The 23,736-nt window shown below is 41.2% G+C and overlaps 1 protein-coding gene across 1 annotated transcript in view; it reads right to left on the bottom strand.

Annotated features, from left to right (window-relative positions):
- The window catches only part of nbas (NBAS subunit of NRZ tethering complex), a 160,461-nt gene that overhangs the window by 116,531 nt on the left and 20,194 nt on the right, over window positions 1-23,736 (bottom strand). Inside the window, exons 10-22 of the mRNA XM_067573103.1 lie at window positions 23,310-23,448; window positions 23,159-23,224; window positions 22,938-23,066; window positions 22,461-22,524; window positions 21,725-21,918; window positions 19,941-20,216; window positions 14,548-14,673; window positions 14,056-14,207; window positions 13,751-13,888; window positions 6,424-6,502; window positions 4,032-4,136; window positions 3,642-3,778; window positions 485-571 (exon numbers count right to left, since the gene is read on the bottom strand). Of these exons, the coding sequence (XP_067429204.1) occupies window positions 485-571; window positions 3,642-3,778; window positions 4,032-4,136; window positions 6,424-6,502; window positions 13,751-13,888; window positions 14,056-14,207; window positions 14,548-14,673; window positions 19,941-20,216; window positions 21,725-21,918; window positions 22,461-22,524; window positions 22,938-23,066; window positions 23,159-23,224; window positions 23,310-23,448 (1,692 nt within the window). The remainder of the gene's footprint in view (window positions 1-484; window positions 572-3,641; window positions 3,779-4,031; window positions 4,137-6,423; window positions 6,503-13,750; window positions 13,889-14,055; window positions 14,208-14,547; window positions 14,674-19,940; window positions 20,217-21,724; window positions 21,919-22,460; window positions 22,525-22,937; window positions 23,067-23,158; window positions 23,225-23,309; window positions 23,449-23,736) is intronic.

Below are 23,736 nucleotides of genomic sequence, written 5' to 3'. Positions count from 1 at the left end.
GTCCTAGATATTGCTGGCATCACTGGAGCTCCAATCACAGTATTGAATTTTCACCCTGTTATTCCAGGCCAAGTGTACCACAATAGCCAACTGATATTATGACTGTACACCAAAGAGCAATAAAAAGAGCTTGCTAAATAAAATTGTAAATGAGGCTGGCCTCCCTACAGAAGCAAGCAAATGGGATAAATTGGCAGCGCAGCATGATTTGGTATTAGTTTGTTATGGTTCTGTTTAACATTTGGATAATAAGGATGTCATGTTTTGTTTCACATAATGATGCCAGCAGAAGCATCTGGCTTGTACGGAGTGAGAATTTTAACAATTCTAGTTAAAATTCTGTTAAGGTTTTTGTCATCATGGGTATGGAGAGAGTTTATTGTGATGGATCTAAGTTATATTAAAGTATTGTCCAAGTTTGGTTTATTTGTTTCCAATGCCATAATGTAGTGTCTTTAAGTCAAGGGTGATGTAAACTGTTTACCTGCACTCTTCTGTCTCACACCAGTCCATATCTCTGTGTCTCTGCTCGTCCCAGGGAATCAACACCAACTCATCTCTGTCATCCAGGCTGAGAGAGGAGAAGAGAAAGGCAGAAAGAATACAGAACAATGAGAAGAGGGGAAAGAGGAAAAGGCAAAAAAAAAAAAAAGGCGCAGAAGAAGGAGATTGGAGGAAGAATTTTCAGCTTTGGGGAAAAACATACACAAAATGCAAATATCAATCAGAACAATGACTATTTGGGATCCAGAAGATAAACCGCAAACCCTCTAGCCTCACTCACCACACCAATAATGGCACCTCATAAATAAGCAAAGACATTTACTGTCTCAAACTAAACATGGTCATAAACTACAAGGAAACTCTGGTGAGAAGAAACAACATATGGGAAATGGAACCAGTGGGAGCATAATAAAGGGGGGGAAAAAAACAAAAGCGCAACAGTAAACAAGTCAAAGAACTTTTGAAAAGAGTCTGAGTTGTGCTTTGGTCGTAAATAGCAAGAACTTTTATTTCCAAAACGCCATGTTGGTGCTAAGCTTTACTTCTTCCTGGTCTCCTTGAGTGTGACAGGTCTGAGGGAGATAAATAAGGAACACACGAGAAAAGAAACCGAAGTGAAGAATGACTCTGTAACCTCGGGTGTCAGTGCAGACGAGACTCAGACACTTCGAGACCCAGACGCACACACACGCACATATATATGAATGCATTCACACATATTGAGACACCAGGTGAACAGACACCGTTTTATCTCTTGTTCTGGGATTAATGCATTTTTTCTTGTTATCTATTTGTCTGTAGACAGAAAAATATGTACAGTGGCTGTAAAACTCAAGGAGATAGCGCAGGCTACAAATCAGCTATAGCTTTGGTGCCGTTAAAGGCCGAGTGCACACACGCCGCAACAGTTTTGAACATAGCCATAAATTCTATCCAATCACAAAATACATAAGAAGTGTCCAAGTAGCCGATGTGATTTATGTTAACGCAAAAAGGTCGGGGGATTTTTTTTTATTTTTTACCAACACTCCAGCACAAGTTCATCCATTAAAATTGGAATTTTAATACTGGGATGACAAAGATTGAGAGATCCCACAGACAGTGAATCTCTATTGCAAACCTCTTTTTTTTTGCTGTCATTCCCTACCTCCCTGGTCCTCTCTCCTCATTAAAAGAGAGCCAGGTTAGAGGGTGGAGAGTAAATATTGATGTGAGAGCTCAGATATCGATGTGAGGAATGAATTGTTCTACGGCTGCACTCCTAATCTACTTCACGTCAGCCTGAGAGAGGCAGGGAGGAAGGAACGGAGGGAGGGAGGGAGGGATGGAAATGGAGATGCAAAACAAACTTGGAGCAGAGTTTATTTTTATTTCAACTGGGCCAACACTTTCAACCTACAGGCAACAACAAAATACTGCTGCTCTGCACTCTTCGACGCGTCGAGAGGTCCCCTCCCGATCCTGATCAGTGTTACAGGAGAAAAATTTCACCTTCCAGTCAAGCAAGACTCTAGTATATAGCGAGCGAGCTTTAAAACAGATGGCTTGAGCCGGCTCCGTCTGCTGCAGTGCAGGAGCGAGCTCTGTCGGAGCAGCAGTTGGTGCTCACAGGCTGGGGAAAATAGGAAACTGCCCCACAGCGGCAGAGCCATGATGGATGCTCACTGCAGAGCCACAGCCGCCTGACCTCCATACAGACTGAGACATGGCTAATAAAAGAGAGCAGCGATGGAATGGGTGTGTGTGTGTGTGTATGGGTGGAAGCTTTAAGAACAATTATCTTTATGTTTTTTAGCTCATGACTGCAGGGGAGTTTGGCTTTGAACATTCATTTCTTTTAATAAAATGTTATGAAAAAAATAGTAGCAGAGAGAATATGGTAAAAGATAATGGTAAAAATGGAGGAAGGGGGGAAAAAAGTGAAAGAAATGGAGAGGAGTAAAAGGGAAGAGCGAGTTGGCGGAAACAAAAAGGCGCAACGGATGGCTGGATGCACTCATGAGTAAATCCAGTCTGTCACCTCTATTAGTGAACCATAAAGGGGTGAGGAATGACTTCTCCCCCTCTAAAACACTCCTCCATCATCTCCTTCTCACATAACCTCTCCCCAACTCCCTCCCTTTCAGCGATCCCCCAATCCCAAAGCAGCAATGTGCTGTGCAGTGAAAACTAGAACGGCGTACAATTGCAATTATTGCAGCTAGTATTGTATCATTTTTTAACGTGTCCAAATTTTTGTTTGCATGTTAATTTAGAAGTGGCAATTAAGTCTCTGTCCTTTTTGTTTCATCGCTGTGTTTGGCACTGTCAGCCCTTAAGCTGTGGCTGTGTGTGTGTGTGTGTGTACACTTGTGACACCAGAACACACAGACAAAAAGGTATATATGCATGTGTGCTACCGGAGAATGACAGAAAGATTCTTGCTGTGCGAAGGTGAGAACAAAGAAGAAGAAGTCAGGAAGACCTTTGAGCGTGTGCTCTGAGAGAGGTGTGATTGCAGATTATGTGATTTTAATTTGAAACACAGTGAGAAGTGTGACTCGTATATTCCAGAGAGGTGTAAATGTGGATTTTCAGACATCGGAGAGGCTGCGTGTCCTCCTCGGTAATGCATGTATTTTTAAGTGAAGTGTTGGAGAAAGGAAATTTTAAAAAATTGATGAAAGTACAAAATGAGAGGCTACAAGTTTGGAGTTATATTACTAAATGTTCATTTTTTAATCTTACATGTTATTGATTGTTCTCTATTTAGACCTTATTTATTATATTCAATATAAACATCTTTGAGCTTTCATCAGAACATTTTGATGGATGTTTTGTTCCATATTGAGGATATCACAACAGATAAGCATAAAATGGTTAATGTTTATTTGTAATTCAAAAAACTCCTCACCCTCTTGTCAGTGTATGTAAAAACACACAGGGTGCAATTTGAATGACATTTTCTTCTCATGTCCATCTATTTACTTCCACAGGATAACTGAATCGGTAAATCTCACTGTAACGGCGTCCTCTATGACAGACGATAGCGTTTTAAACACTTCCTTTGAGTCTTCGGTGAGTGGACTCCAATACCATGCACGAGCGCACTTTAAACATTTTGTTCCATTGTTTTTAGGTATCTGTGTGAGACTCACCAGGCTTCAGGCAGCAAGATGGTGTACTCGTGTGGAGAGGTGGTTTCTGGGAAGTTGTAAAGGATAGCTAGCCGATGCTGGAGAAGTTCTGTCCCATGGTATGTGAACAGAATGTCCAGAGCCTGCATGTTACTCTCCTGTAGGCAAACAAATGCATATTGCAATCTTAACTTTTTATTTAGTTGATATTAAACTCTAAGAGCACAAAAAGAAAGACAAATTGCACAATATGTGATTAAATAACTTTAAGAAATGGAAGAAAATTGATGGAAATCAAATTTTATTTTAGTACATTCTAATACACTAGGTTAAAAAAGTCAAATATATCAAGAGTACCAAATGATTAAGTGAAATAATTAGGAAGAGATTGTAAGAGAAAGCGAGAGTTACCCTGGCATAGTTTCTTGCTGACAAAACAATGTTTTGACTGCGGAACTTTTTGAAGAACTCTGCATCATATTTCTGCTCCGCTGCATGAGGACCGCCGAGTATCTCCTGAAGAGCATGAGCAAGACAGAGAGGAAGAAAGAAACTTGAGAGAGAGCAGACAGAGAGTATAACTGTAGTTCATAAAAAGAAATTTGTAAAGCACAGGGTTATCTTTCCAGAGAAAATGGTGTGAGTGGGTAGAAAGTCAAACTAAAGATGAGCGTAAAAGAGCAAGTAAAAGATGTGACTGCAAATGAATGCACTGAGGCAAAGTCAACAGAGATGCTATTTAGCTTTCTAGCTATACAGCTGTCTTGTCCTTTTAGTTGGAGCCATTTGAGGAAGATATGAGTGTGTGTGGAAGTGTGTGCACACGCATATGTCAGGAGGGAACATTAGTTGTCCTGGCCTTTGGCATAGATGGATTTATGTGTGTCTGTGTGTTTAAAATCCTGTGTAGCATCCCTTTTGCCAGGGTATGTGTGTGTGTGTGCTTTTGTGTGGCTGTGTGTGTGTGTCTGATGGATAGCCTTTGAATGGGCCGTATGCAGACAGAGCCAGCCCAAGTCGGGATGATAAAACCCCTAATATCATATTCATAGACAGCCAGAGAAAATGGATTGGGGCAAAAGGAATCTGACGAGTGCTGCAGTTACCATGACAATGTCCGAATAAAGAGAGACACGTCATTCTGTCTGAGTTGAATATCTAGCAGGCTAAAATCTCATCTTTCCTCTCCCGCGTGTGAGAAAGCGAGGCCCCGTTCGTTTGAGATTAATTGCGGATGAAAAATGTGTGTGTTAACATTATTCGTCATAAATCTGAAATCCAGTGTTAAGTAGTTGCCAGTTTCAAAGTACCGCTTTATGCATGTATCTATCTTTGCAGCACTGATTCTTATACACTGGGGAGCTTTGATTATTGTATTAAAAACCATACTTGCATATGTTCAAATTGGACTCATTTGTCTCTCAGCTAGGTTCATTCCTTTACTTACATACTTAAAATGCCTCTCACGCAAGTATATTTAACAACTTTTTCAATATTTTTAAAGGGATTAGTAGGGTTAAGAGAGAGTGTCAATAGTGGACGGATGAGAAAAGCCTCTGTGATTTAGTGGAATTGGATATGAGAGGTGAAAGCATGGTTTACAAATGGGAAATCAACTAAGGAATGAAGACTATTAAACAAAAACATTAGATGAGCTTGTGTCCTTTCTGCACATGTGAGACAGTTCTTAAGTTACCCCTCAAATATAGTATAATTTCAACAGCCTCACAGAAAACAGCCTAAATCTCCTGAGCTCAGTTTTCATAATGAGACATTAGTCTGGAAAACATTCGTGCAGGCTCCACTGCGCCCGCTGGCTCCAAGTCGGACCAATCAGCAAAGAGAAGCGGTTTCAACAATGCTGACAACAGGAAGCACTGTATTTTTAATTTGCAATGAGCATCCTGTATGGTACATGTCTCTGACTGGTTATAGATAATGCAAATGACTTTTGCCCATTGTCAATTAAGCAAATCCCAGACAGATGCCTATAGTGCCTTGTCAGACAATGTTGAGTGAAGTGAAATTCTGTGGGCTAATAAAAGGCTGACTACCTTCTGTGGTTTAACACCTGTGGTCCACACAGGATGGGTTTCAGCTGCGTTTCCTGGCTGCTCGCCTCATATATGTCTGATGGAATGGATATACTATCAAATTAAACTTTATGAACCTAACCATGATCCAAAACCTGTATTTAGGCATCAGGTCTCTTCTGTTTTACACATGTAATGTAACTATAGTGATTATGTAGTTGTGACTGTGGCTGAAAGGTTCCAATGAAGCTGTTGCTGCACTGTTGACTTCCACTATGCTGCCAGTATAGACAGTAAGTTACAATAATCTCTATAATATTAGATTAGATTTGTTGATTAATGGATTAGCCATTCAACAGACAATTAATAGGCAACTATTTTGGTAGTCAATTACTTGTTTGAGTAAATTAAGCAAGCAAAAATGTTACTCCTGTACTTTGTCCCTGCAGTGTTTGCTATTGTGTTACAGTGGGGATGACTAGATTGGCAGCTGAAACTGATGTAACCACTTTACACTGTGACTGTTTGCTCCATACCTTGGCTATGGGAAACTGTGGTTAGCATTTTTCACTATTTACTGACATTTCATAGACTAATGATTAATCAATTAATTTAGAAAATAACCATTAGTTGCAACACGAAGTAAACATATTGAATTACAGTGGCAAATTTTCATATTTCTGTATGACTTCAGGTTATTTAAGAACCAGGCGCAGGATTCCCGAGGACTCATCCAAAGTACTAGAACGATGGTGGGTGATGGTCATTACCTCGTACGTTGCCAGCCGGTCCAGGTAGGAAAGTAGTTTCAGTCGGCTCCGACACAACTCCTTCTGCTCCAGAGTCAGCCTAAGCATGCACGTGGACACACATATACACACACACAAGTGAACAGCATGCCGGCAAAATCACTTCAACACATCACAATTGACATGAAATCTCCAATCTAAAATGTGACCGTGACAAGTTAAATTACAAGATCTGAATAGTCTTTTTTTCTAACCACAGTAAAATCAAACTCCAACCTGAGTCTACACACTGCACTAACACACACTCAAGCTTTAAATTAACTGTAAATTGACCCTATACAGTAAGCCCACAGGGACCTATATAACAAAGCCTGGGGCTGGTGACTACAATACCACATAGTGCCCTCTAGACCTAATCATTTTCTAAGGAGAACAAATCAACTTCTTATGACCACAAGAACCTTTCAGTTGTTATGTATGGGATGTCAATGAGGTGACTGATTGCCCTGTGAGAATCAAATCCATTTTCAATGCCATTTAATCATGACCATAAATTAAATCGGATGACCACAAATACCAAGGCACTAGGCTATATAGGATTTACCTACAATTCAGTAACTCAAGGTATGCCCAAGGGAGAATGACCACAAGACTGCAAACTATTGCTGGTAGGCCTCTTGGTTCACACAAACTCACAGCAACACAGAGCATTTTTTCACTGGATACTTAAACACCCTCTCCATGCCAACTTTAAATCCAAAAGGAAACAACCTGAGCAGGTCAGAGCGGTGGCCAAAGCGCCCTAAAAACTTGGCCTGGATTAACCACAGTGTGACCACAGGGGAGCTGACCTCTCCACTGCTGTCTTAATCCCTAATCCCTCATTACAGAGTGTGCTATCAGGCCTCATCAGGGTTCCTCTACACAGACTAACAGAGATTAACACTGGCTCAACACACTCTCTGGCACATCAAAGAGTGGCGGCTTAGCACTCGTACAAGTGGTAATTATTGCTTTGCTCTGCCTCTTCAGAGCAAAGTAAGAAGAGTGGAGCTGGAGGAAGGAGAGGGGTAGCAAGGGAGAGGAGCGGAGATGAGATGTTAGAAAGCTATTTCACCCGTTTGTTGTTTTTCTTGAGTTTACGAATGATGGCTCAATCATAAATTCCAAAATAAATGTTTGGTCTATCTCAGAAGAAAAAAACATGGGGATATCTTTCATTCTCAATTTGGTTAACTAAAGTTTTGATAAACCTCTTTATTGACTGCAAGACTGTCAAATTAAATCTGTAAAAGCACATTTTTAGCCATGCTAGCAGCATCGCTCTGGTAGTAGTAATGTCGCCATTCACGGTTCCAAGAGGATGTATCCTAATGATATTGGTGTTCGCCTCACTTACTCTAGTGCCACAACAAGGTTCACATTTGTAAACTACACATTTGTAGTTTTGAGTGAAATGTCTCAACAACTATTAGATGGAGTGTCATGAAATGTGATATAGACATTCATGTCACCATCAGGACGAACTGTAATAACTTGGAGATCACTTTTCATCTAGCACCATCATCAGTACATAATTAATTTGTCCAATGCTTTTCCTTAATGACCAAATACCCTAAAAAACTAATGAGATTCCCATCAGCCTCAGTTGTACTTTGTGTTTGGTTCTAATTAGCAAATATTAGCCTGCTAACATGCTAATCTAAGATGTTGAACAAGCATTATACCTGCTAAAAAATTAGCATTGTCATTATGAGCATGTTAGCGTGCTGATGTTAGCATTTGGCCCAACACACAGCTGTTTCTGAGTAGTGCTTCACAAAGCCGTTAGCGTGACTGTAGACATTTAGTCTCATTTTTGTTTAAGTGAAGTAGTGCTGCTTCTCTGTGTGATATTGAGTTCCAATATTGATTATTCCTTTGGGTTTTCCCACCTTGTCCATTTCATTTTCTCTATTGTAAGTAGATGTAATGGCAACCATTACATCTACTTGACATCAGCACATCAGCATTGTTTTAAGTATGTTAGCATGCTGACGTTAGCATTTAGCTCAAAGCACCACTGGGCTCAAGGGCAGCCTCAAAGAGCTGCTAGCATGGCTGTAAATTTGCAGTCTTGTTAGTCTAAATCATAACATTTAGCAAAACCTACTGAACAAAATTACCAGTTAGTGAACATCAGCCATTGCCCTTACATTTCTGTTCTGAGTGTGATTCATTTAGCAACACCAGGGAGGTACAGTGGCGTTGCAGAAATGGAATGACCACCAACAGGTTAGAGGTGAATAAATGTTCAATTCAGTCCACATCTCTGGCTTTTAAATTGCTAATCTTACAACTGAATTCCACTGAGGTACAGCATAAACAGTGTGTAGTGCACTATTACACATATAAATGGGCAACCTGGCTGTTCACCAAAAGGGAAGCAGAGTGTCTCTGCCTTTGTAAAGGTTTACAGTATATTGGTCCCCTGAATTGCCCTTACAATAAACAGTGACTCAAGGGAAAAACATGGTTAAGAGAGGGCCAGAATGAACAAAAACACCGCAACGCATCCAAATGGAGATTGGGGGCTGGAAGGTTTAAGATGTAATGTGCACAATTTAAACAGTGCTGTAGACTCTAACACATCATCACACATGCTGTCTAATGTAAAGAGACTGGACCCTGATTGCTTCAAGGTATGTGCGTGTGTGTGTGTGTTTCTTAGTGTGTGTGCACATCTTGTATTTCACAGCTATCAGAACCGCAGGTTATTACAATCAGATGGCATCGCTCCTCCATCTCTTCACAAACACCTCGAATATGACGGCACCGGACAGAGATTGAACTGCAAAAACAGGCCAACACACTCACAATCATACACACATGTGTGCACAGAGATGCAGTGTGTGATAAAAGCGATTATCACACAGTGTGAGAGACAAAATTGGACTGCATAAACAGACAAAAAAACACATCAGCTCAAGCCTTCACATGCTCGAGGTGCCACAGTGTCTTGCACACACACACACAAACACACACACACACAAATATATATAAACACAACCAGTGCTGGAGCAAATGAGAAAATGAGACTCCTGATTGAGGTCTGAATCTGATCAGATAAGGACATAAACACCTTGCAGCAAACTGCACTCTCATCTTCACACTCTTTCCCCTCCCTCGTTCACAAACACACACACACCACAACTGCAGTATTGTCCATCTTGTTATTGTATGCTGAAAGTCAAAGCAGCAGTTACAAAAGCCCATAGTGAATCCTGAATTATACTTTAATATGGAAACATAGACTGATGAGACGAGGCTAAAAGATAAAATTGTCTGCATGCAGCCAAAACGACAGAAGCCGAGGATGGCCATGCTTGCAATTATTTTTTAACACTGTTATCTCGAGATCACAAGTTAATTATTTCATTATCTTGAGAAAATGTGATAATCAACCCGTTTCCTTTCCCAATAGGTCGTTTCCCTTTATTACTTATAATGTAAGAACAAGACATCATCAAAGAGGCAAAATATATGTAAGCTCACCACTCTGTTTGATGTTTTCTGTCATATTTTATTCGATAAAGGTTATTTACCAAAAACTAAAAAATAAGGCTTATAGTAACTCCTTATTACTTTTATAAACTCTTTGATGAATTCAGGGTTTTTCCTGCCTATTTAACTCAAAGGCGGGCTGCCCTTGTATTACTGGCCGCGGCCTTTGTTGAAAATTCTGGCATGTGATGGTGATGGAACAAAAAAGGCAGAACTCAACTGCGAGGGCAGCACAGCCCCTGGACAGTCTACAGCGCATATACTAGAGCTATCTTGTAGTTCATCTTCAAAAAAAGCAGCATTTGCAAGCATGTTTTGATTTAAGGACTAAATAATTACCTTTGCGAGATGAATGTGAAGTATATTGTGAACTTTCTAGGCTGTCACTCAGAGACTAATGTTAGCAGAGTGGAGCAGCAAACTCCAACAGTAACACATGAGACCAACCTCCAACACACACTGCAGCATTAAAAAACTTAAACTAACTCTGAGGTGAAGAAAATAACTCAGTGCTCAGTCTGTTTCACCTCAAAAACCCTGCGCCCGCTCAGCATGTTGGACAACAATGGCTTTCCCCGGAGCAAACGGTGCAGCAGAGAGGCTGCTCTCCGCTGCTGCAGACATGACGTTAATAACGACACAGCGGAGCACTCTGCCTTCCCCTCAGTTTGTTATTCCCATACAGGCAGGAGACTGTAAGATGCTTTCAAATGAATTCATTCATTAATGAATGCAGTTAACTTTTTAAAATAAAAAGGCTGTGGACCATTTATCTTATCTGCCAGTTATGTTTCATATTGTATTTGTGGCACACAGTATACTGGAGCTCTAAAGCTGTGTACGCCGCACCACACATGTTCTCCAACCTTTGCCACCTTTCTCTCAAAATAATCCAGAGAAAACTCTGGAATTAAAGATGAATCCTCCACTGACAGTGATGAAAGTGACCTTGAAGGCTGAAATCAGGTGTGATCAAATGAACCAGACACTCATTTTTGAATTCTCCATAATTATCCTGTGACCTCGAGAAAACAGTGGTCGTTATCTCAAGAAAAATGAAAAAGTTTTAAAACATGCAAGACATCGATCTGGTGCATGACAGCTAAAAATACAAAGCAATAACCAAGTCCTGACATTACTTTTCAGGATACGTGCATGCCCTGCAAGCGCAACATATTGCCTAAGGGAGTAAAACTGGTGGTAACAAGAGAAGTTCTTTTTTAAAAATGGGAGAGAGGTCATAGTCGTAAAGTAATATTCTTCATTTTATTGGGTGCTTTAGAAAACATGTAGGTGGTGATAGCTGAAATTAACTTCTTACAACATCTTAAAACAAAAGTTAATTTGCTTGTGGAGCGACTTTAATTATTGAAAACGTGATTCTCTCCTTGAGAACAACAGTCAATAGCGCTCTTTAAGAGTAACTTCCAGGTTATTTTTTCTCTTTTTAACCCAAGAGTAATCAGTGCAATTAAGAATAATCACCCTTTTGCTTCACTGTACTGACTGGTGATTATTAAAAAAAAAAAAACCTGGTGGATTCATTTCTTTCAAGCATGCACGGTCGACCTCAAAACACTGTGTGACAGTCAGTAGTTAAATACAGTCCTTATCTATACACAAGAGCCTTCACACACACACACACACACACACACACACACACACGTACTCAGAGCAGATGTGATCGATACTGAGCCATTTCTGTAATGGTGGTGTAGTTAAAAAGAAATTAAGAGAATTATTATCTGTCTCTGGCCTCTGCCGCAGGCCTCAAGGCACCATGGTTAGATCCATTAGTGAGGGGCTTCTCTGCACCCAAACGCACACACACACACACACACACACACACACACACACACACACACACACACACACACACACACACACACACACACACACACACACACACACACACACACACAAATATATATAAACACATTCTGGGGACACGTGTATGAGCTGCCAGGCAGACACCCTGACTCGGAGATAAAGAAGAAAAATAGGAATATTTAAAGAAGGCAATTCACTGACGATTAAATGTAATGGTTTCTTTAATGTTGGCAAATTATTGATTATTTTTTTACTCCCTCTTCTATATTTTTCATATCCTTAATCTTTTCTTTATCCAGTAAGCACTACAAGTTTGCAATAAAGCTAAACAGCTTTATTACAAAATGAGCTAAAAAGAAAGAAAATCTAATGGGCAAAAAAAAATAAAAAGGGAACTGAAGAGGGGAGACATTACACTTTCTTCTCTTTCTCATTCAAATTCAGACTGGAGGCTCACTGGTTAAGTATCTGAAGTGAGAAGAACAATAAAGATAGTCTAATCCAGCTACTGAAGCCTGAAATACCTGTATGTACAATGCTTGCTTGCATGAACACAATACGCAGATGCATTTTAAACGTGCATCATTCATTTCAGTATATGCATATTTCCTTCTGTTTGCATTTACTCATTTTAATATATGTGTGTAATATGGGTGTGTATTTGTATTAAGCTTAAGAATGTTTCATAATGTGAGGGTAAGGTATTATGTGTGTGTGTGTATGAGGGGTGATTAGTGATCACTAAAGGGTTTTTCATTAGTCTTTCCCTGGGCACTTAACAACAAAGGCATAAATTACCTCCAGCAGATTACCCACTAATCTCCACCAACGTTTTCTCTCCCTCTCTCCCCCTCATCCCCATTAATGTCCCTGCCTTTATGATCCCCTCTCTGGTCTGTGACCTAATCAAACAATCAGTGTTAAATTTGGCAGCCTGCTCACACATTTCCTCCTGGTTTTCTTGTCTGCGCGTTAAATACCTTCTCTGCAATCTCTTCTTTCCTTCACTTCCAACAAATCTTAGTCTGTTTGTTACGCCCCGTCAATACGGTTGATACCGGGAATAATAATGGCTTAATTTAAGCTTTCTAAACAGTAGGCAACAACCTGCTGACAAGGCGACTCACATGGGTCAGCATCAGGTTCCCCTCGGTGGAATTTTTACCGCCTACCCAACAACTGTTACCGAGAGTCGGAAGCTGGTGTTGCGTTATGGTATTTGAGTCACTTTTCTTAAAAGTTTAGTGAAAAATTATACACCCATCTCCAAAGGAGTCCCTTACTGTGACAGGATTATATGTATGAAATAAGGACTTCAGAAACTTGCTCAAGAACACTTAAAAGGGCACTCAGCCGATTTTACACATAAAAATCAGTTTACACTTCACAAGAAATATTCCTCAGAAAACAGTTGCATAACGTCTTCAATGGCCCTCGAGGATCCTTCTGAACAGCGACAAAATAACCCAGATGATGTCATCAGGTTATTTCGGGTCGGCCTTGGAGACTTTAGATTTTCAAAATAAGGCCTGCGTCACTAACTGTGTGGAGTTTGACAGTCTTTTTTTTTTTTTTTTTTACCAGGAAAGAAGGATGTTATGATAAAGGGAAATGTAGGACTCTGTGTTTTTGAAGCTTCACCCATACTAGGGTTTAACTTTAGGATATGTGGGGCTCTGCTGTGTGGATTTTGACCATTCTTTTTTTCCACAAGTCCCCCAACATGATGGAAGTGCAAAACTAAATTATTGGAGTACTTTTTTAAGCAGCGCAGATGCTTGCAAACCAAGTCTTAGTCCTCCAGCTGGTGATGTTCTAACTACCAGCCTGCCCTTGTGATTTTGTTTGAATAAATCTTCTCCTGTGTTCAGAACTTTGGCAGCATTTCTGTCTACTGTGACTTTCTGTCTTCATATGGTGTCTGACTGATTAGCTGAGCTGACTACACTACACTACACTCTGACAGGCAGTGTACCTGCTGAAGTCGACTTTGGCCAGCAGCTCCTGTCTCTTCTTGTTCTCCCTCTCCTTCTTCATCTCCAGCTCCTCATTGTCTGACAGCATGTCTTCATAGGGAAGGTCATCGAGGTCAACGTCACCTGGCATAATAAACCTGGGAGATGGCAGTCACACATACATAAAGATTAACAAGTATAAACACAATGACGCAAGTAGGATAAACCCCTGGTTGGTGGAGTAAAGACACTGACAAAAATCCATTGTCATTTACAGACTTATGCATGTGCAATGAGCACATCAGTGTGTTCTTGCATGCCCTACCTGCCCCCATCTTCTCTGTTTCCTATGGCTATGAGGGCCTCAAGGTCAGTTCCTTTCAGGCCATACTGCAGCAGCTCCTTGGCTGCATCAACATTCTCTGGGACGCGCTCCACACACTCGTGCAGCACCCATGAACGCTTGCGGATCTTGCTCTGGATGGGATGTAGGGGAATGGAAGGAGAGGGAATGAGTTCAGAAGAAATGATGGGGTAAAATGAAATACAGAATTAGGAAGGGAGGGTGTGAAAATTTGTTACAAATTGGTAAAAATGATGCGTGAAATAGAGTAAGGGGGTTGTGCTGCACTTAAGCGTGTGCTATGCCCCTACTCGCCCACACACATATCGTGTATATTTCTCACCAGACGTCTCATACAAAACACCAAAACTCTAGATACCGCGCTTTATATCTCTGTCTCCTGATAACCATCCCACCTCCTCCTTTCCTCATTTCCTCAAATCCATCTCTCTCTCTCTTTCTTCTATCTCTTACCAGATAATCTTGTATTGAGGCGATGCTGACAGTACTCTTCCTCCACTGTCTTTGGTAGACGAGGTCAGAGTCCAGATTATACGCTTGGGCAAGAGACAAGGCTTCGCCATATTCCTCATTGTCAATCTGTGGGATAAAAACATGCACACAATACACAGTAATGAGGACATAAGCAATGTATAAGCATGATTTCTTTGTACTGAGGGCTTTTTAAAACTCATTGAAGGTGTAATCAACTCTATGTTGTGCAGACAACATTAAAACAAATGTATATGGTTTGACAAGTGTGTGAACATTAATTTGTAGATGATGCAGACAAGTGTTTGTGAAATGAGAGGAACAATCCAGTTGATGAAAAGCTTGTCTAGGAATTGAGCAGACAGCAACTCTAATTAAGAAGCACAGATAATTTTTTTGATGTAAAATTTAAGTTGGGTACAAAAAAACAGAACTGCACAACAGCTTTTTATATTCTGTGAGGTATATTTAAGTTTTTTTGTTTTATCCAATTAGTGTCCCAAAGGCATACTACTGATTCAATCTCCATGCACTGTGGTCCTAAACAGAATAAATTAATTAAATGGATTAAACAAATTCAAAGCATGGGGTATTTAAAGCAAATATCTAGGCAAACAAAAAACAACCCACAGACGAGCGAAAAGTCCAGGGCCCCATTTTCCATCACACTGAAGGACAAAGACGCCAAGGTTTGAATAAACCTGTGCACAAGCACTGGCACTTAAAAATCCTGAGTGTGCACACTGAATATTCAAAGACTGAATTGGAACAGCTCAAACATGCAGATTTCAATCTGTGTAGCAATGTGACACAGTCTGAATTGGGTATGCAACGGAGGGATTAGGGGAATGGCCGAGGGGCGAATGAAATATATAGAAAATCAAATGGACAGTGAGAAACCTCAAAGGAGGAATCAGGAGTACATATTGGAACTCAAAATAAAATTTAAAAAAATAAAAAGAAGACTAAATGTCTACAGTCACGCTAGTGGCTCTGTGAAGCTGTACTCAGATACAGTGGTGCTTTGGTTTAAATGCTAACATCAGCATGCTAAAATTCCCATAATGACAATGCTAATTGTTAGCAGGTATAATGTTTGGCTTGTTCACCATCTTGGTTTGCGTGTTAGCATGTTAACATTTGCTAATTAGCTCTAAACACAAAGTACAGCTGAGACTAAGGGGAACGTCAGTAGTTTTGCTGGTATTTGATGGTAGACTTAAGTACGAGACAATATCAATTTCATTGTCATTTTAAGCATGTTAGGATGCTGATTTTAGCCTTTATTATTTCAAAGCACCGCTGTAGCATTTAGCTCAAAGCACAGCTGTGTACAGAGCTGCTAGCGTGGCTTGGCTAATTATTAGTCTTGTTACCAGTCTTGTTACCATATATTTTGTGGTAGTAGTAGTGGCTGTTATTATTACTATTATAAATATGACCTGGGTTAGACATCAACACAGAATGATGCTAAAAGAAGGTTTTGTGCTATATCAGTGTCATTCAACAAGAGAATGACACTTCAGTTTACGCAGGCCCACTCAATGTGTGTGAAAGTATATGTGTGTGTGTGCAAACGCACTGACTGACACACACACACTGAGTATCCATCTCTTTCTGTGTGTAGGAGTATAAAGCAACACATTAGCCAGACTGTGGTTCCTCGAGGGCAATAAGAACCCCACACAGTTAAACCTCACGTAGGAGGACATCAAAAACTGCTTCTTTCTCTCTCTGGATTCAACTAATAAAACGTTTAGCAGCCCTGCCAGTGAGCAACTCACACAGGCAGGGTTACGCCACCGAGCGCACCATCAAACTCTTAAACACATGAAGAGCCTCTGACTTGAGGAAATAACCCCAAATCACTTGTTCTGGTCCATTCACAGTCAATTGGACCGCAAACCTCAACTGAGGTGAATCTCAGCGGAGAGGTTAGGTCATTCTGGTTTCTGTGTGTGAGTGAGCGTGCGTATCTGTGGTTGTGGTGTGGAAATTTCAAACAGTACAAATGTAACGCAAACATTAATATGCAGGCATTGACACACAAGAAATCAAAGATGAACGCATACACGCACACAGACATATAGTAGATACACATACAGACAATACAGACACCCTTCCTCCTTTTCACTCACACGCCTACATATGGTACGTGTGAAGAGCAGAAAAAAAAAAAAACAATTCCGAAAGGAGAGCAGAAGCAGCAGCTGGGGAAGTGCTGCGGGTACCAAGTGTTACAAAGAGATAATAATGATATATTACTTTGTAACTCTCTCACTGTTAGGATTGATGGTGATGACTAATGGCATCTAATGATGATGACAATGATGAAGAAGGCAGTAGATGATGGGTCATAAAAATGACTGATGAACCATGCTCAAACTTGGGACCACTGAGAGCCGATACCACTCTCGCTGTGCTTTATGATAGAGCATGTTGTTGTCTTTGCTGCAATTTGTAGCGAGAAGCAACAACAGCCATATTTCTAATGCAGCAATTAGCATTTCAGAGAAACCCCTGGGACTGAGCAATAGCCTCAAAGCAAACTGAACATCTTGCTTGGTTTTCATTTCTCCTCAACGGCACTCTGGAGCTGATCCAACAAAACAATAGCACTTCACTGAGCTGACACAGGATTTATTTAGTCGGAAACCAATTTTGCAGATCAGCCCGTTATAATGGTGTTGTATGACGTCCTACAGTTGTTGCTTAATTAAAAGGTAAAGTCAGCGATTCTAATCCAATACGCTTTTTTTTTTAATTCAGCGAATGTCTCCTCACGGTCCGCTAGCTGTCCGTTCTGTGTGTGCGCTGAAAAAAAATCCGGCCCTGGCGAACTGGAGAGAGAGAGGCCGTGGCCAATTCTCATAGAAAATGTTTTCTCACAGTACAGATAACGCTTCCATTTTATTAAATATATCAATCCACACTGAATCCAAGACAGTCTTACGGAGACCTCCCATGTTTTTTTAAGCTCCGAGTCTGTTTTTGTCACGTTTAGTGAAGCGTAATCTGAGCAGGCAACTGATTAAATCACACAAATATTCCACTGTATATGCATTTTCAACTTATTAGCTGTGTGTCAATTTATCAATAAATACTAACACTGTCCATTTCTTCCAGTGGAGCCGACATACAAACTATTTCGATTCAGTAAATCTCTGCTGTCAGTGAGCCTGGTGAAGGCCGCTGTCCTCTCAGCTCCCCAGGAGCTGCAGCTGACAGACGGCTGCTTCTGTGGACAGAGACGCTGAGATGCATGAGACAAAACATTTTTTTATACTCGTGATAATGTGTAAGAGGCACAGAAGTGACTCTACAGCTGACGCTTCGCTCTGGATTCCGCCATATTTCTCTTTTGGTCGTTGCCTTGGCAATCCACGTCCATGAATTTGGGGTGCTTCAAAATATTACTGGCATTACAGTGCGTGTGACTCGAGTACAATGCAAATTGGAAATTGAGTAGTATCTTTGAAATATTAAATAGGTGATATCGATTTCTTTGCCAAATTGAATTTACAACAGCGTGAGGCAGAGAGCTGCACATCAGCACTGTAATTGTTGTTTAGATTGCTGAGCTAAAAGAACATTCAAATCCAAACATGAATGTGTTCCAGCATGAACACTGACGAAAGCTTTTCTTGCCTAAGCACATAAGCATTTTGTTGTGTGTGTGCTCCCCGATAAATAAGTAAGTAAACTGTACCTGAAAAGTGACTCACTCTCTCTCCTTCTCTCTTTTTGAAGAGTGCAACACTGCGGCTGTGACCTTAGTTGTCCACACACACATCACACCACTTATGTGACTGCTATGAAACTATGTTAACATGAGCACTATAATACTCTTATTTAAAAGAGCCACTAAGCAACTCAGTGTCAACCATCTGGCTATTCATTCAAATCTGAAAGTCTTAAACTAAACAAGACTCAAGAGTCTTCAGCTACTTCAGCTACAGCTCTTTGAGACTGCCATGAACTAAATGTTAACATGTTCACAATGACAATGCTGACATATTTATCTTTAGCAAAGTAAATCTGAGACTAATGGTAATGTCATTAGTTTTGCAGGCATTTAGTGTTAGACAAATTAAACTTTTGACCTGATGACAGCGCTCAGTGAAAAGTTGAGGGATCATTGAAGTTCATGAACACCTGTACCAGATTTCACGGTCATCTGTTTAATAGTTGACAAGACATTTTGACTCACATCACCAAAGACATTAGGATACTTTGATTGCTGGTGGCACTAAGAGATCACCAAATCATTACGATTCATCCTCTGGAGACCGTGACTATTAGTGCAAAATTTCATTGCAATCTATCTAATTGTTGTTGAGATTCAGTTAGCACCAAAGTGATGGACTAACCAAAAAAAAACAGCGTTTTGCTAGATCCACGTCGCTACTGTTGTTAAAACAACTTAAAACTCTTAAGCCATCCTTAAAATGTATCCAAAACTTTACAGTGCTAACCATTTAAAATACTAGAGTTCCAGGGGTATAGTGCTTCTCAGAATAACAACTGAAAACTGTGTAGTAAATTAGCCAATGTGGAACAGCGCTTTCAGTATTCTGATGTTCAAAATTCAAAGCACTCTTTCAGACATGGAAAGTGACGACATGTATTCAGGCCACGAAGCACATTTTTTAAAATTTAAATGGAAGACACCAATATAGTTATTTGCATACCTCTTTCTGAATTTAGCTCTGACCCTGCCAGCAATTCAAAGCTTATGCCCTTTAGGGCTGTGCGATATGATGAGATATATCATGTGACAATAGAAAAATGTCTATCGTTTCATATTAGTTGTGTTGTAAATCACATTCTTTACGGAAATATTTTTTGTCATTTGGACTTCGCTTTACATTCTTCTGCACAGCACGGATGCAGGCGGGGAATTTGCATGAAAGCAACACAAAAAAAACATGGTGGAGAGTGAACGTGACACAGAACGGGGTAATTCCAAACAGGAGAAGGACTTTGACCAGCCAAGAGCTCAGAGCTAAAAGAGGGGCTACTTCTGTCGCATGAACGTGGTTTGGGTATCTAAAGTCTGACATGAACCAGAAACCTGTATTTTTCAAATTACGCTGCAGACCAGTCCTCACAACAGACTGAAACACCACTAACCACTTTTAACACTTGAGCAAGACAGAAACAGAAAATGTGTTATATTGTGATACGTATCATTATCTGGATATGAAATGACCTTTATCAAGATATAAGATTTTGGTCATATTGCACAGCCCTATTGCCCTTATACACAAAATGAACAATTTAGTGCTTGAAAAGAGATGGTTCCACATCAGCAGGTAGCAGGTGTACGTGAACACTAACAGTCCAGTCATTTACAAGCTGTGTCGGCCTCCTACCTTCCTCTGGTACAATTCCTCTGGTGTCGTTGACCTCAGGCTGACGAGACGGTAGTTTTTGATTACGGTGCGTGGGCGCTTGCGTGGCGGAGCGAAGCGTTCCATCTCCGTCACATAATACAGGCCCTGCTTGATGTAGCCGAAGTAGCGGGCTTTGGCTGAGGACTCGTCGTCTGAATCAGAGTCTCCACCGTCGTCGCCCTCCTCGTCCTCGCTGGCTCCTCCGCTCAGGTTGCTCTCTAGACGCCCACGCTTCTGGGCCAGCTTCACCTCACACTGTGGATAAGAAAACTATAGCGTCACAAACGGGATTAGAGATAAACAGAAAGACGACAAAACTGAAGACGAGGACGGAAGCAGAAAAATGTGTTGTGATAGGTTTGAGTGATGCGGGTGCAGAGGAGAATCAGTGCATCAATTTGAATTACACTGCAAACATATGGCTTAGAATTGATCATAAAGCCACATTTGACAGCATGAAGTTTTGTTTTTTTTCCATAAAAATATATCTTTCCCTTTGGCCCAGATCATAAAGTGAGGGCTGCAAAACAGAAGAGCACCCATTCCTGACGAGTCAGACTGCCGGATTTACAGCCCTTGCCCGGGTGACACCGAGGATGGACACTTCTTTGCCAGCGGGAGGTGATGAATGGAAAAATGAAGCATGGGATGCAATGCAGCACAGTTTACATCTAGCTGTGCTTAAGCCGGTAAACACACTTAATCAGCAGGCTGTCTGAACACAAAACAACAGCAAGGTCAAGCTGCTTGATAGAAAATCTAAATTCAAGCTGTCCAAAGTACTTTCTTCCACTTGTCTTGTCCTGTTCTCTAGTTTTGTGATTGCCTCAGTTGAGGGAAAAATTATTTGCCCATTTTTCATCTGTACACTGCAGCAAGTCCTCATATTTCCTCCTGACACCCCTCTGGGTTTTAGCTCAGTGGAGAAAAATTCTGCCTCCTCCAGCAGCTCTGCTCTCAGCCAGGGCTTATGAAACAATCGAGCACCTGTAAAACATTAAGTGCTTTAATCAATGAGGAGCTGAGGAGATGCACGTGTGCTAACGATCATAAACGCACAAGGTCGCGCTATTCCACATCTATGGAGGCGTATATAGTACGAGCCCTGTCTTCACACACACAGCCCCATGTTCAAGGTAATTTCAACATGAACCCTCAGCTGTAGATACAGCAACAGAGACAACCATCCCCCATTCCACGCTGAAGCGGGCTGATGAAACCTTTCCTAAAAGTTTGCAGCTAGCTCTCTTTCTCTGTGCAATCAGATAAAAAAAAAATAAAAATAAAAGCGAAATACTGGAATAAAAGAGGAGGGTGATGAGATATCAGGGCCTCTGTGGAGGAATAAAGAATCAGGGATACATATTTCATCATCACACACTTTTTTTTTTTTTTTACATTTTCATACTGGCTGTACAAATGATCTCAAATCAATGCACACATCTGTGTCAACTTAACTGTACAACAGACTCACTTTGCATTTGAAACAGTGTACTCAGTGTTTTTGATCCAGAACAGTTACAAGAAAAGAAATTTCATTCTCACAGACTCCAGCCCTCTGCACCTGTGAGATGACCCTTCTATTCTGCAATACGCCTTTTTAAAGCCCCGAAGGCTAACATCTATAATCTACAAACGATCCTTGCATGACTCTCACACACCGTTCTGTGATTTACAAACTCCTCCTGCGTCTTCACCCAACCACTCACACACACACACACACACACACACATACACACACGTACCGCTATCTTGACATTTACCTCAAGGCTGAGGAAGCCCCCGTCATGCGCGGCGGTGACTCGAGGTGAGGGCTCGAACCATTCACAGGATTTGCCCAGAAGGTTGCGGAGCGTCCTGACGGAGGAGACGGTGACGGACCCAGAGCAGCGAGCCAGAATCAACACGTTGTCACTCCACCAGTTCACGTCCTCCAGCGGGTAGTACTGCTCCTTATCTGGCACAGGCATGGAGAGACATAGTGGAGGGCAGTAATATAGATCAATCAAAGACAATAAAAAGGATGATCCTCTTATTTGAACATGCATTGTGCACTTATTGGGATCATATACCTCATTAACTCTTTTAATCGTTTTCCTCCTCTACAAGATATTTACACATGTGGGCATGTTTATTACTTTTCATGCATGAGATAAAGATTCCCACACAGATCACTGTTTACACAAGCTGTCACAGCTGCCATTAATATTGGCCTAAAACTGTCAACAACAACAAAAAAAAAAACTGCACAGTTGCACAAATTGGCATACATGCAGATACATACAGGCAATTACACGAGCACAGAAATACGCACACTCACGGGCATAGACACTGACGGAGAAAATGTCTGCTGGCCTTGGCATGCAGTATGTAACTGTATGTCTAAATAACTGTATAATTCAGCGAATAAGTCATGTCAAAGATCATTATTTTGTATCCACTGTGCACTGTCGTGTCAGCAATAAAGTCAGCCTTCTTTAGCCCTGCGGGCCAAACTACCTTTTATTTTCTTTCTTCTCTCCAGCGATGTCTTCCACTCTGGATTGATCTCCTCAAATCCTGGCTGTGGGGACGACCCAAGGATGGAGGGACCAAAGAAGATGGGAGGGAAAGAAGAAGAAAGGGAGGGGACGGGAGGGGGGGGGGGGGGGATTAATCTGCTAACCCTGTTTACACTTACAGCAAGTACACACAGAGGCTCTGCCAGCTCAGATCAGCGGTGAAGCAGAACATACACACACGCCGCATAAACTGCAAATATAAGTTCTTCCGAAGCTACCTCGCTTACTGTCACACACACATACGCATTCATACGCACACACACAGAGGAGAGATATTACATTAATACAGTCAGTCAAGCAGCTAATGTACAAAATATTACCAGGACACGCAACTGCAAAACACAGAGGTATACTCTGTATTAGCAAAATCATGCATGCATACACAAACGTACACACAAGTGGTTTAGAGGTGTACCTGTTGGTCTTGGCTCCATGTGGCCCTCTGTTTAAGCGAAGGGATGTCCCAGAGAGACAGACGACCAGAGAAGTGGATGACGGACAGCAGGGTGCCATCAGGGCTCAGACTCATGCGGAATACACCATCCTGGACGACACAATTGCAAGGGTAGACATTTTTTTTTAATTAAGATAATGCTCACAATTTCAAATGAGGGAAACAGAAAGAAAAAAGTCTACCTTTTCATCTCCTTGTCTGGAGAACAGCCTGAAACTGGGGATCCTGAAGAAACCTCTTTTCTGATTCTAAATGACAAGTGAACAGTAGGTGACATTTTTTACATTTTACATTAATTATTTACAGAGAGGTTTGTATGTGTGGCCTCCTCACCATATTGACATCATCCTCATAGCTGGTGACCTGCTTGTAGTGTGGCGAGCCGGATAGAGTCCTCCATGCTGTGATGCCACAACAAGAGGCCTTGGACGTACTGTCGTCCCCCGACTCACACCCCCCCACCAGCAGCAATCTGGAAAAAAACAAGCACACACACACACACGCAAACACATGGTTACCACCTCCGTGATTGCTGACTGACAGAACAATTGGCACTACATAACAAGAGCGGCGAATTAAGGTAGTGACTGTGAGGTCGTCCTTCAGCCTGGGTTCAAGCTGGGTTATCAGTGAGCGTTCACGCTGCTCGAGTGCCATTTAAGCAAAGCGGTGGATTAAAAAAGTTATTTATCTAAAAGGTAAAAGTCTGGCTGGAATCAGTGGCTAAGCACAGTTAAGACAGAGCAGATGTGGTCAGGAG

This window comes from Thunnus thynnus, chromosome 18 (assembly GCF_963924715.1).
Source record: "Thunnus thynnus chromosome 18, fThuThy2.1, whole genome shotgun sequence".
Classification (NCBI taxonomy): Eukaryota; Metazoa; Chordata; class Actinopteri; order Scombriformes; family Scombridae; genus Thunnus; species Thunnus thynnus.
Note: the sequence above shows the minus strand (reverse complement) of the source record. Positions and strands in the feature narration are given on the sequence as shown.